This window comes from Mustelus asterias, chromosome 18 (genome assembly GCF_964213995.1).
Source record: "Mustelus asterias chromosome 18, sMusAst1.hap1.1, whole genome shotgun sequence".
NCBI lineage: Eukaryota > Metazoa > Chordata > Chondrichthyes > Carcharhiniformes > Triakidae > Mustelus > Mustelus asterias.
In genome coordinates this window covers 89,402,416-89,416,009 of record NC_135818.1, presented here as the reverse complement: position 1 = coordinate 89,416,009, position 13,594 = coordinate 89,402,416, and the positions used below count along the sequence as shown (strand labels likewise).

The 13,594-nt window shown below is 46.5% G+C and overlaps 1 protein-coding gene across 4 annotated transcripts in view; it reads right to left on the bottom strand.

The window, feature by feature from the left end:
• Nucleotides 1-13,594, bottom strand: part of ttll5 (tubulin tyrosine ligase-like family, member 5) — a 340,921-nt gene that overhangs the window by 51,820 nt on the left and 275,507 nt on the right. For 3 of the 4 annotated variants that reach the window (XM_078234550.1, XM_078234552.1, XM_078234553.1), the window contains one exon: nucleotides 13,177-13,366. In XM_078234550.1, the coding sequence (XP_078090676.1) occupies nucleotides 13,177-13,366 (190 nt within the window). Of the gene's footprint in view, nucleotides 1-13,176; nucleotides 13,367-13,594 lie in introns of those variants that run through there. The other variant, XR_013500071.1, reaches the window with a different exon arrangement.

Genomic DNA, 13,594 nt, shown 5'->3' with positions numbered 1-13,594 from the left:
AGTAAGTATGACAGGAGCCGGAACTCTGCCTAAGGCTTTCCTTTTCCACTGCCCAGAATGCAATAAACCCACTGCTCCAATGTCCCACTCAGGATAGATTAGGAATAAGACCAGGGCCCCTCCTGGTCAAGGACCTCATCACATGGCACATGTGTTAACAAGGTGTGCTGCTGTGTTACTTCCAGTTTTTTTTTTAACTGGTCGGTGCAACATCGTGGGCCGAAGGGCCTGTTCTGCGCTGTAATGTTCTATGTTCTATGTTCTAAGGTGATGAAGGAGCCTTCTAGTCCCTTTCTCCATCCAAAATCTAACACCACAGTTAGAGCTTGTTGAGACTCCTTAGAATCAGGACATTTAGGGCGGAATTTTCCCGGTCCTCCTGCCACAAGAATCGTAGCGGGGGCAGGGGGACATGGACCATGCAAAGGTCCGGTGACCTCGGGCAGGATTTTCCGGCCTTGGGGCGAGTGCGGCTGGAAAATTCCACCCCCAGTCTCTGTTGGTGTTTCTCTCCTAAAAGAGCAGTCTCCATTTTTTTTATTCATTTGTGGGACATGGGTGTCGCTGGCTGACCAACATTTATTGCCCATCCCTAGTTGCCTTTGTATGGTATTTGAGAGTCAACCACATTGCTGTGGCTCTGGAGTCACATATAGACCAGGCTAGGTAAGGACGGCAGGTTTCAAAGAACAAAGAACAGTACAGCACAGGAAACAGGCCCTTCGGCCCTCCAAGCCTGTGCCGCTCCTTGGTCCAACTAGACCAATCGTTTGTATCCTTCCATTCCCAGGCTGCTCATGTGACTATCCAGGTAAGTCTTAAACGATGTCAGCGTGCCTGCCTCCACCACCCTACTTGGCAGCGCATTCCAGGCCCCCACCACCCTCTGTGTAAAAAACATCCCTCTAATATCTGAGTTATACTTCGCCCCTCTCACCTTGAGCCCGTGACCCCTCGTGAACGTCACTTCTGATCTGGGAAAAAGCTTCCCACCGTTCACCCTATCTATCCCCTTCATAATCTTGTACACCTCTATTAGATCTCCCCTCATTCTCCGTCTTTCCAGGGAGAACAAGCCCAGTTTACCCAATCTCTCCTCATAGCTAAGACCCTCCATACCAGGCAACATCCTGGTAAACCTTCTCTGCACTCTCTCTAACGCCTCCACGTCCTTCTGGTAGTGCGGCGACCAGAACTGGACGCAGTACTCCAAATGTGGCCTAACCAGCGTTCTATACAGCTGCATCATCAGACATTAGTGAATCAGATAGGTTTTTCCGACAATTGACAATGGTTTCATGGTTATCAGTAATATCTAAGTCCAGATATTTTTTATTGAATTCAAATTTCACCATCTGCCGTGGTGGGTTTCAAACCTGAGTCTCCAGAACATTACCTGATGTTTTGGATTAATGATCTAGCGATAATACCACTAGGCCGTTGTAAGTAGTCTCACAACACCAGGTTAAAGTCCAACAGGTTTATGTGGTAGCACGAGCTTTCGGAGCGCTGCTCCTTCATCAGGTGAGTGCACACTAGGCCATTGCCTTCCCTAATCCCATAAACCCATCCCATTCACATCATTCTTTCCATCAACTATCTCACTCAATTAATCTTAAATATTCACATGGTTTGTGCTTCATTCACAGCTTCACAACTCTCTGTGTAAAATAGTATCTCCTGCTATCTGTCCCAGTTTTCTTCCAATTAATCAGGGTGCTTGTTGTCATTAGCCACAAGCCCATATACAAATACATTTATATTTATCTTATACCTTTAATGTTGTAAGACACCACCGCAGTTTTGTGAAACAAAATCTGACACCCAGTCACATCATGAGACATTAGGGCAGGTGCTAAAGGCTTCTTTAAAGGCACATATCAGTCTCTATCATTTGTTAGAGTCATGGAGGTTTACAGCATGGAAACAGGCCCTTCGGCCTAACTTGTCCATGCCGCCCAGCTTTTAGCACTAAGCTAGTCCCAATTGCCCGTGTTTGGCCCATATCCCTCTATACCCATCTTACCCATGTAACTATCTAAATGCTTTTTAAAAGACAAAATTGGACCCGCCTTTACTACTACCTCTGGCAGCTCGTTCCAGACACTCACCACCCTCTGTGTGAAAAAATTGCCCCTCTGGACCCTTTTGCATCTCTCCCCTCTCACCTTAAACATATGCCCTCTAGTTTTAGACTCCCCGACCTTCACAGTGAGGAAGTTGACGAAGAAATAATGGAGATAAAGGGTAGATAAGAAAAGATTGTTTAGATTCTTGCAGGAGCTGTAATGTATACCACAAAATCAGTCAGATTATCAGCAGCATTGTTAGGAATCTGGGAGGTTGTCACCCTCCAAAGCAAATGAGAAAAATGAAGGAAAATGACCTGAAGCATTGGAAGATCACTTCGACTCACAGGAAGAAAGGCCAGATGTGTTCACCTCCATTGAGCAGATAACATTAACTGTAGATTTTGACTGGAGATAAATGTTTAAAGGACTGACAAAATACAACCCTTACTAGAGTTAGCCAAGTTCGCAATATTACCCTGAAGGACAGAATCTCTTGAATCTTGGGCTTCCTCGAGATATTTTCTGTATTTTGGGATTGTTTTCGCTGGAAAGGCGGCGGCTAAGAGGGGATCTTATTGAAACATATAAGATGATTAGAGGTTTAGATAGGGTGGATAGTGATAGCCTTTTTCCTCTGATGGAGAAATCCAGCACGAGGGGGCATGGCTTTAAATTGAGGGGGGGTAGTTATAGAACCGATGTCAGGGGTAGGTTCTTTACCCAGAGGGTGGTGAGGGATTGGAATGCCCTGCCAGCATCAGTAGTAAATGCGCCTAGTTTGGGGGCGTTTAAGAGATCCGTAGATAGGTTCATGGACGAAAAGAAATTGGTTTAGGTTGGAGGGTCACAGTTTTTTTTTTTAACTGGTCGGTGCAACATCGTGGGCCGAAGGGCCTGTTCTGCGCTGTAATGTTCTATGTTCTATGTTCTATGTTCCTCGAGATATTTTCTGTAGGATAATGATTATTGTGGGGATCAGTTGGCTGGAAGGCTGGTTTGTGATGCAGAGACGCCAGCAGCATGGGTTCAATTCCTGTACCATATAGAATCATAGAATCTACAGTGCAGAAGGAGACCACTTGGCCCATCGAGCTTGTACTGACAACAAACCGCCGCCCCCCCCCCCCCCCGGGCTCCCCAGGTCCTTAAGGAGCGTCTCACGGGAGGAGAAAGAGGTAGAGACATGAGGAGGTTTCGGGAGGGATTCCAGGGCAGCACGGTAGCACAGTGGTTAGCACTGCTGCTTCACAGCTCCAGGGTCCTGGGTTCGATTCCCGGCTTGGGTCACTGTCTGTGTGGAGTTTGCACATTCTCCCCGTGTCAAGAACAAAACAAAGAACAATACAGCACAGGAACAGGCCCTTCGGCCCTCCAAGCCCGCACCGCTCCCTGGTCCAAACTAGACCATTCTTTTGTATCCCTCCATTCCCACTCCGTTCATATGGCTGTCTAGATAAGTCTTAAACGTTCCCAGTGTGTCCGCCTCCACCACCTTGCCTGGCAGCGCATTCCAGGCCCCCACCACCCTCTGTGTAAAATATGTCCTTCTGATATCTGTGTTAAACCTCCCCCCCCCTTCACCTTGAACCTATGACCCCTCGTGAACGTCACCACCGACCTGGTGAAAAGCTTCCCACCGTTCACCCTATCTATGCCTTTCATATAAAGACACAAACTCACATATGCCCTGTTTGTGAACAGAATTCCCACTCACCTCAAGAAGGGGCTTAAGGCTCCGAAATCTTGTGGGGCTTTTGCTACCAAATAAACCTGTTGGACTTTAACCTGGGAGGGTGTTGTTAAACTTCTTACTGTGTTTACCCCAGTCCAATGCCGGCATCTCCACCCCAGGGAGACAAACAGAGTTAGTGTCTCGAGGGTGGAGACAAAAGAGCCTCAAGCGCATGTTCAGGCCTAATGCCAGTCTCAAGTCGACATACAAGCTGAAAACAGGGTACCCTGACCAATTTGGTTCCTGGCACATGTATGGCATGGACAAAGCAGGGTAATGTCATGGAATATAAACTTCTTTTTGCATCGAATGTCTAGGAACTGGTATACACTGTGTGTAATGGAGGCAGATTCCATTGTGGTTTCCAGAAGGGAATTAGATAAGCACCTTTTGTATGAAAGTGCAGCGGTGTGGGACCAGTTACAATGCTCTTGCAGAGAGCTGGCAGGATCGATAAGCCAAATTGCCTCCTGTGCTGCAACTAATCTATAACTCGATTCTAAATTGGGTCCAGCATTGCGCCAGCTTTTTAGGCCCTGAATTCAACTTCACTGTACATCATGCTGAGATGAGAGTAGGACTTCAAAATCAATTAAATAGTTTTGAAGTGTAGTCACTGTTGTATTGTAGGAAAGATGGCAGCCAAATTATACACAGCATGATCCCACAAACATCAACAGGATAACGAGCAGGCAATCTGTTTCTTGTGATTTTTATTGCAGGATAAATACTGGCCAGACGACGAAGGAGAATTCCCCAGCTCTTCTTCAAACATTGGCCAAATTTTGCACCCGTGCAGAGGGCTGACAGGGCCTCCTCTTTTCTGAAGGACAGCATCTCTGATAGTGCTACACTCGGGTGTTAAGCTGGAATATGTACTCAAATCTCTGGATTGGGACTCAAAGGTGAGAGTGCTACGCACTGAACTACACTTCACACTATCTGTGTGTCTGCTTGTATTATTGGTGTACATGTAGATTTGGCTGGGGATTAGGTCAGGCTCAGCTGTGATTCTGCCTCGCAGTCTGATACAGCGGAGAATGTTCCATGGGTGAGGTACCAGCGGGTTGTTGATGCCCAGGGGACTGTGCCTAGCAAGAATCAGCACCTCCCAAAGACAGGACAATTAGACTAGGTCAAAACAGTCGGATGTTTATCTTCAGAATTCTAGATATATTGTAACACCCAGAGTACTGAAATTATTATTTAAACTGGCCCAACACAGAGAGGGAGCTTTGGCTAACGTATACTAACCTCAACAGTTAATTCAGTCCATAAAGTAATTCATTGCATAAAAGTTTATTTATTATTGTCACAAGTAGGCTTACATTAACACTGCAATGAAGTTACTGTCAAAATCCCTGAGTTGCCACACTCTGGTGCCTGTTCGGGTACACTGAGGGGGAATTTATCATGGCCAATCCACCTAACCAGCACGTCTGTCGGACTGTGGGAGCAAACTGGAGCACCAGGAGGAAACCCACGCAGACATGGGAAAAGCGTGGAGACTCCACACAGACAGTGACTGAAGCCGGGAATCAAACCCGGGTTCCTGGAGCTGTGAGGCAGCCGTGTTAACCACTGTGCCACCGTGACATGTGCAGAGACAATCTTCTGGTACAAATGCAAGGATTCTGCTTTCTTTTCTATAGTTTGAAGTAATGTTATGATTAAAGATCTCATTTTCATATGGACTATTACTTAAATGGTAAAACATTGCAGCATGCTGCTGCGCAGAGGGACCTGGGTGTCCTTGTGCAGGAATCTCAAGGAGTTGGTTTGCAGGTGCAGCAGGTAATTAAGAAGGCAAATGGAATTTTGTCCTTCATTGCTAGAGAGATGGAGTTTAAAAACAGGGAGGTTATGTTGCAGCTGTATAAGGTGCTGGTGAGGCCACACCTGGAGTACTGTGTACAGTTTTGGTCTCCTTACTTGAGAAAGGATATACTGGCACTGGAGGGGGTGCAGAGGAGATTCACTTGGTTGATTCCGGAGTTGAGATGGTTGGCTTATGAGGAGAGACTGAGTCGACTGGGGCTATACACATTGGAATTCAGAAGAATGAGGGAAGATCTTAGAGAAACATATAAGATTATGAAGGGATTAGATAAGACAAAAGCAGGGAAATTGTTTCCACTGACAGGTGAAACCAGAACTAGGAGGCATTGCCTCAAATTAAGGGGGAGCAGATTTAGGACTGAGTTGAGGAGAAACTTCCTCACACAAAGGGTTGTGAATCTGTGGAATTCCCTGCCCAGTGAAGCAGTTGAGGCTACCTCACTGAATATTTCTAAGGCAAGGATAGATACATTTTTGAAAGTAAAGGAATTAAGGGTTATGGTGAGCGGACGGGTAAGTGGAGCTTAGTGGGGTCCACGAAAAGATCAGCCATGATCTTAGTGAATGGCGGAGTAGGCTCGAGGGGCCAGATGGCCTACTCCTGCTCCGAGTTCTTAGAAACATAGAAAAACTAGAGCACAATACAGGCCCTTCAGCCCACAAAGTTGTACCGAACATGTCCCTACCTTAGCGATTACTAGGCTTACCTATAACCCTCTATCTGACTAAGTTCCATGTACTTATCTAAAAGTCTCTTAGAAGACCCTATCAAATCCGCCTCCACGACGGTTGCTGGCAGCCCATTCCACGCACCCACCACCCTCTGAGTGAAAAACTTACCCCTGACATCTCCTCTGTACCTACTCCCTAGCACCTTAAATCTGTGTCCTCTTGTGGCAACCATTTCAGCCCCAGGAAAAAGCCTCTGACTGTCCACTCGATCAATACCTCTCAACATCTTATACACCTCTATCAGGTCACCCCTCATCCTTCGTCTCTCCAAGGAAAAAAGGCCGAGCTCACTCAACCTATCCTCATAAGGCATGCTCCTCAACCCAGGCAACATCCTTGTAAATCTCCTCTGCACCCTTTCTATGGCTTCCACATCCTTCCTGTAATGAGGCGACCAGAACTGAGCACAGTACTCCAAGTGTGGTCTGACCAGGGTCTTATATAGCTGCAACATTATCTCATGACTCCGAAACTCAATTCAAAGAACAAAGAACAATACAGCACAGGAACAGGCCCTTCGGCCCTCCAAGCCCGCGCCGCTCCCCGGTCCAGGATTGAATCCTGAATCCAGGATCCCCGCCCAATTTTCCAGCCTATCTACATCCTAATATCCTATCCACCGAGCTGTCCCTCACAGCTACGATGCTTTGTTCATCACAACCTATTAACTCACCCCCACCCCCCCATTCCAGACCATGTGATCTCCAGGGAGAGGCGAAAACCCAGAGTGAAAACCCCAGGGCCAATATGGGGAAAAAAAATCTGGGAAATTCCTCTCCGACCCCCTGAGGCGATCAAAACGAGTCCAGGAGATCACACTGGCCCTGATCAGAAAATGCTTCCCAACCCTATTCATTTCCACTTCTGCTTTACGAACACCATCTGAATTCCCTGCCCCCGAGACAGGTTCCCAACTATCCGCAGTCTCGCTCTGTACTGGCACCAGCAAGATGATCATAGAATGAAGCCTTGAAACGAGAAACAAAGAACAATTAGCCCGCGCCGCTCCCTGGTCCAAACTAGACCACTCTTTTGTATCCCTCCATTCCCACTCCGTTCATATAGCTGTCTAGATAAGTCTTAAACGTTCCCAGTGTGTCCGCCTCCACCACCTTGCCCGGCAACACATTCCAGGCCCCCACGACCCTCTGTGTAAAATATGTCCTTCTGATATCTGTGTTAAACCTCCCCCCTTCACCTTGAACCTATGACCCCTCGTGAACGTCACCACCGACCCGGGGAAAAGCTTCCCACCGTTCACCCTATCTATGCCTTTCATAATTTTATACATCTCTATTAAGTCTCCCCTCATCCTCCGTCTTTCCAAGGAGAACAACCCCAGTTTACCCAATCTCTCCTCATAACCAAGCCCCTCCATACCAGGCAACATCCTGGTAAACCTCCTCTGTACTCTCTCCAAAGCCTCCACGTCCTTCTGGTAGTATGGCGACCAGAACTGGACGCAGTATTCCAAATGCGGCCGAACCAACGTTCTATACAACTGCAACATCAGACCCCAACTTTTATACTCTATGCCCCGTCCTATAAAGGCAAGCATGCCATATGCCTTCTTCACCACCTTCTCCACTTGTGACGTCACCTTCAAAGATCTGTGGACTTGCACACCCAGGTCCCTCTGCGTATCTACACCCTTTATGGTTCTGCCATTTATCGTGTAGCTCCTCCCTACATTATTCCCACCAAAATGCATCACTTCGCATTTATCAGGATTGAACTCCATCTGCCATTTCTTTGCCCAAATTTCCAGCCTATCTATATCCTTCTGTAGCCTCTGACAATGCTCCTCACTATCTGCAAGTCCTGCTAATTTTGTGTCGTCCGCAAACTTACTGATCACCCCAGTTACTCCTTCTTCCAGATCATTTATATAAATCACAAACAGCAGAGGTCCCAATACAGAGCCCTGCGGAACACCACTAGTCACAGGCCTCCAGCCGGAAAAAGACCCTTCCACTACCACCCTCTGTCTTCTATGACCAAGCCAGTTCTCCACCCATCTAGCCACCTCCCCCTTTATCCCATGAGATCCAACCTTTTTCACTAGCCTACCATGAGGGACTTTGTCAAACGCTTTACTAAAGTCCATATAGACAACATCCACGGCCCTTCCTTCGTCAACCATTCTGGTCACTTCTTCAAAAAACACCACCAGGTTAGTGAGGCATGACCTCCCTCTCACAAAACCATGCTATCGTTAATGAGTTTATTCCTTTCTAAATGCGCATACATCCTATCTCTAAGAATCTTCTCCAACAACGTCCCCACCACGGACGTCAAGCTCACCGGCCTATAATTACCCGGGTTATCCTTCCTACCCTTCTTAAATAACGGGACCACATTAGCTATCCTCCAATCCTCTGGGACCTCACCTGCGTCCAGTGACGAGACAAAGATTTGCGTCAGAGGCCCAACGATTTCACCTCTCGTCTCCCTGAGCAGCCTTGGATAGATTCCATCCGGCCCTGGAGATTTGTCAGTCTTTATATTCTCTAACAAACCTAACACTTCCTCCTTTGTAATCGAGAATCAATTCCTCGATTGATAAAGGCCAGTACACCATACACCTTCTTAGCCACAGCCTCAACCTGCACAGCTGCTTTGAGCGTCCTATGAACTTGGACCCCAAGATCCTTCTGATCTTCCACACTGCCAAGAGTCCTACCATTAATATTATATTCCGCCATCCTATTTGACCTGCCAAAATGAACCACCTCACACTTATCTGGGTTGAACTCCATCTGCCGCTTCTCCGACCAGTCTTGCATCCTATCAATGTCTCGCGGCAACTTCTGACATCCCTCCACACTATCCACAACACCTCCAACCTTTGTGTCATCAGCAAACTTACCAACCCATCCCTCCACTTCCTCATCCAGGTCATTTATAAAAATCACAAAGAGTAAGGATCCCAGAACAGATCCCTGGGGCACTCCACTGGTGACCGACCTCCATGCAGAATATGACCCATCTATAACCACTCTTTACCTTCTGTGGGCAAGCCAGTTCTGGATCCACAAAGCAATGTCCCCTCGGATCCCATGCCCCCTCACTTTCTCAATAAGCCTTGCATGCGGCACCTTATCAAATGCCTTGCTGAAGTCCATTTATACTTCATCTACTGCCCTTCCTTCATCAATGTGTTTAGTCACATCCTCAAAAAATTCAACCAGGCTCGTGAGGCATGATCTGCCTTTGACAAAGCCATGCTGACTATTCTTAACCATATTATACCTCTCCAAATGTTCATAAATCCTGCCTCTCAGGATCTTCTCCATCAACTTACCAACCACTGAGGTTAGACTCACTGGTCTATAATTTCCAGGACTATCTCTACTCCCTTTCTTGAATGAAGGAACAACATCCGCAATCCTCCAATCCTTCGGAACCTCTCCCATCTCCATTGATGATGCAAAGATCATCGCCAGAGGCTCAGCAATCTCCTCCCTCGCCTCCCACAGTAGCCTGGGGTACATCTCATCCGGTCCCGGAGACTTATCTAACTTGATGCTATTCAAAAACTCCAACACATCCACTTTCTTAATATCTACATGCTCAAGCTTTTCAGTCCGCTGCAAGTCTGCACTACAACCACCAAGATCCTTTTCCATAGTGAATACTGAAGTAAAGTATTCATTAAGCACCTCTGCTATTACTTCCGGTTCCATACAAACTTTCCCACCGTCACACTTGATAGGACCTATTCTTTCACGTCTTATCCTCTTGCTTTTCACATACCTGTAGAATGCCTTGGGGTTTTCTTTAATCCTGCCTGCCAAAGCCTTCTCATGACCCCTCCTGGCTCTCCTAATTTCCTTCTTAAGATTCTTCCTATTAGCCGTATACTCTTCTAGATCTCTAACATTACCTAGCTCTCTGAACCTCTTGTAAGCTTTTCTTTTCTTCTTGACGAGATTCATTACAACCTTTGTATACCACGGTTCCTGTAACCTACCATAACTTCCCTGTCTCATTGGAATGTTGCTATGCAGAACTCCAAACAAATATTCCCTGAAAATTTGCCACATGGGGCGGCACGGTAGCACAGTGGTTAACACTGCTGCTTCACAGCTCCAGGGTCCCGGGTTCAATTCCCGGCTTGGGTCACTGTCTGTGTGGAGTTTGCACATTCTCCTCGTGTCTGCGTGGGTTTCCTCCGGGTGCTCCGGTTTCCTCCCACAGTCCAAAGATGTGCAGGTTAGGTTGATTGGCCAAGCTAAAATTGCCCCTTTGTGTCCTGAGATGTGTAGGTAGAGGGATTAGTGGGTAAAATATGTGGGGATATGGGGGTAGGGCCTGGGTGGGATTGTAGTCGGTGCAGACTCGATGGGCCAAATGGCCTCTTTCTGCACTGTAGGGTTTCTATTCTATTTCTTCCATACATTTCCCTGAGAAAACCTCTTTCCAATTTAAGCCTCCAATTTCCTGCCTGATAGCCTCATAATTCCCCTTACTCCAATTAAACACTTTTCTAACTTGTCTGATCCTATCTCTCTCCAACGCTATTGTAAAGGAGATAGAATTATGATCACTATCTCCAGAATGCTCTCCCACTGAGAGATCTGACACCTGACCAGGTTCATTTCCCAATACCAAATCAAGTACAGTCTCTCCTCTTGTAGGCTTATCTACATACTGTGTCAAGAAACCCTCCTGAACACACCTAACAAACTCCTCCCCATCTACACCCCTTACTCTAGGGAGATTCCAATCGATATTTGGGAAATTAAAATCTCCCATCGCGACAATTCTGTTATTATTACACCTTTCCGGGATCTGATTCCCTTTCTGCTCCTCAACATCCCTGTCACTATTGGGCGGCCTATAGAAAACACCCAGTAAAGTTATTGACCCCTTCCTGTTCCTAACCTTCACCCACAGAGACTCCGTAGACAATCCCTCTATGGTGTCCATCTTTTCTCCAGCCGTGACACTATCTCTGATCAACAGTGCCACTCCCCCACCTCTTTTGCCTCCCTCCCTGTCCCTTCTGAAACATCTGAAACCCGGTAATTGAAGTAACCAGTCCTGTCCCTGAGTCATCCAAGTCTCTGTAATGGCCACCACATCATATTTCCAAGTAGTGATCCACGCTCTAAGCTCATCCACTTTGTTCACAACATTCCTTGTGTTAAAATAGACACATCTCAAACCCTCGGTCTGAGCGCTCCCCTTCTCTATCACCCGTCTATCCTCCCTCTCACACTGTCGGCAAGCTTTCTCTATTTGTGAGCTAACCTCCTCTCTCCCAGTCACTTCAATTTGATTCCCACCCCCCAACAATACTAGTTTAAACTCTCCCCAGTAGCCTTAGCAAACCTCCCCGCCAGGATATTGGTCCCCCTGGGATTCAAGTGCAACCCGTCCTTATTGTACAGGTCACACCTGCCCCAAAAGAGGTCCCAGTGATCCAGAAACCTGAATCCCTGCCCCCTGCTCCAGTCCCTCAGCCACGCATTTATCCTCATTCCATTCCTACTCTCACTGTCGCGTGGCACAGGCAGTGTCTTATGTTCTTATATCGAAGGCCACACAAGATTGATGAAGCCACACTTTGAAATCGCCCTTAATACGCTCCAAAAGATCTGGGGTCCAGGGACATAATCACCTCAGCCTTTCTGAAAGGAACAGCTGCTCACCATTTACTATTCACAATGCAGCTGTGCTGCAGGTGCTTTATCTGCTACCATGCTTGCCCCCTCCCCCATTACTAGGCACCACTCTTCTCCCTTTGCCCGTTTGTCTGTACAGCGCGCAAGAAACAATATTTTTCACTGTATATTGATACATGTGACAATAATAAATCAAATCAAATCAAAGCCATGCTCATTCTGTTATGATCTCCATAGAGACCAATAAGTTTTAAAATAAACTTGAATTTCCAGTTAATAACTGAAAGGATGGCATGACAAGATTTCACATCTAAAGACTCCTACTGTGACGAAAGATTAAAAGCACTACCCACTAAACATTATCTTTGCAGGCATCTCATATTTTAAACCACAAAGCAGAATGTCCTCCTTTTGCTTTTGGTACAACCGCAAACCCATTTCAATTCTCCTGCATCTACTCCAAGGTGGTTCTTAACGGCTGGAGGTTTACCTCTGGTCTTTTCTTTTCTCAGCCTGGAAACTTTTAATCTCAGATCTACCTTATACAATGAGATTTTTTTCCTGGAGATTCTTCCTCCAACACAAACTAGGAGAATCTTCCAGCTTCGTTTTCACTGTTCATGAATTTGGTCTTTTCAAGTTGAGTGCGAGCTCCCACTCACAGCATCTTGCTGCCTATAGCTCCTCTCCCAGATTCTGGCAGACTAACATTGCCTGAGAGTTTTCCCAGATATTTTAGATGCTTCCCCTCTTAAATGCATGCCAGTGTGAATCACATAGGCCTTGTATCCAGGTGGAAATGCTGAATAATCATCCTTGAAAGCCAAACTCTCTTTTATCTTGGCAGTCAATGGTGGGATAAACACCACAACTGTGGTATAAATCTGAATTTCTCAAATGTTTTATGGGTCTTTGGAGACTATCAGTCCATCTATCTATTATTAGCACTCAGGGTGTTTCCACTGTCTACAAGTGTAAACACCTTGCACCTTATTCCCAATAAAATAAGCTGGGCCCTCTTTCATCTCAACAAGCAAGCCACTCAGGTTTGCTGTTAAACCTGAGAGCAGGTCACATGACCACCTTCATTTTACCTTAAATTAGAAACACAGTCGCAAGCCATAACAATCTTATAAACATCACAATTGTAACAGACCCTCACCCCCTTTACCTGGTGCCGGGCTCGACTGGTGTCCAGTAGCTGTCGGGATTGCTGCTGTTGTTGTTGCAGCTGTTGCAGTGCGTACTGCAGTTGCTGGCTTCCAGATGTGGGCTGGTATCTCTGCTTTGGAGTCACTCCTGTCACTGTGTTATATGCACACTCAACCTCATGCTCCCATCTCGTGCCATCCCTAGAACCTCTGTATGTGTGGACATATATGGAAAGAGAGAGAGTCTCATGGTTAACAAGTGAGCACACTGGGAAAAGAGTCAAAAAAGTACTTAATTCACTAAAGTATATTCTATCAATGCCTCTCTCCTCCCTCAAAATGCTACATGAGGCTGTATCATTGTAAGGCATGATGTGGAGATGCCGGCGTTGGACTGGGGTAAACACAGTAAGAAGTTTAACAACACCAGGTTAAAGT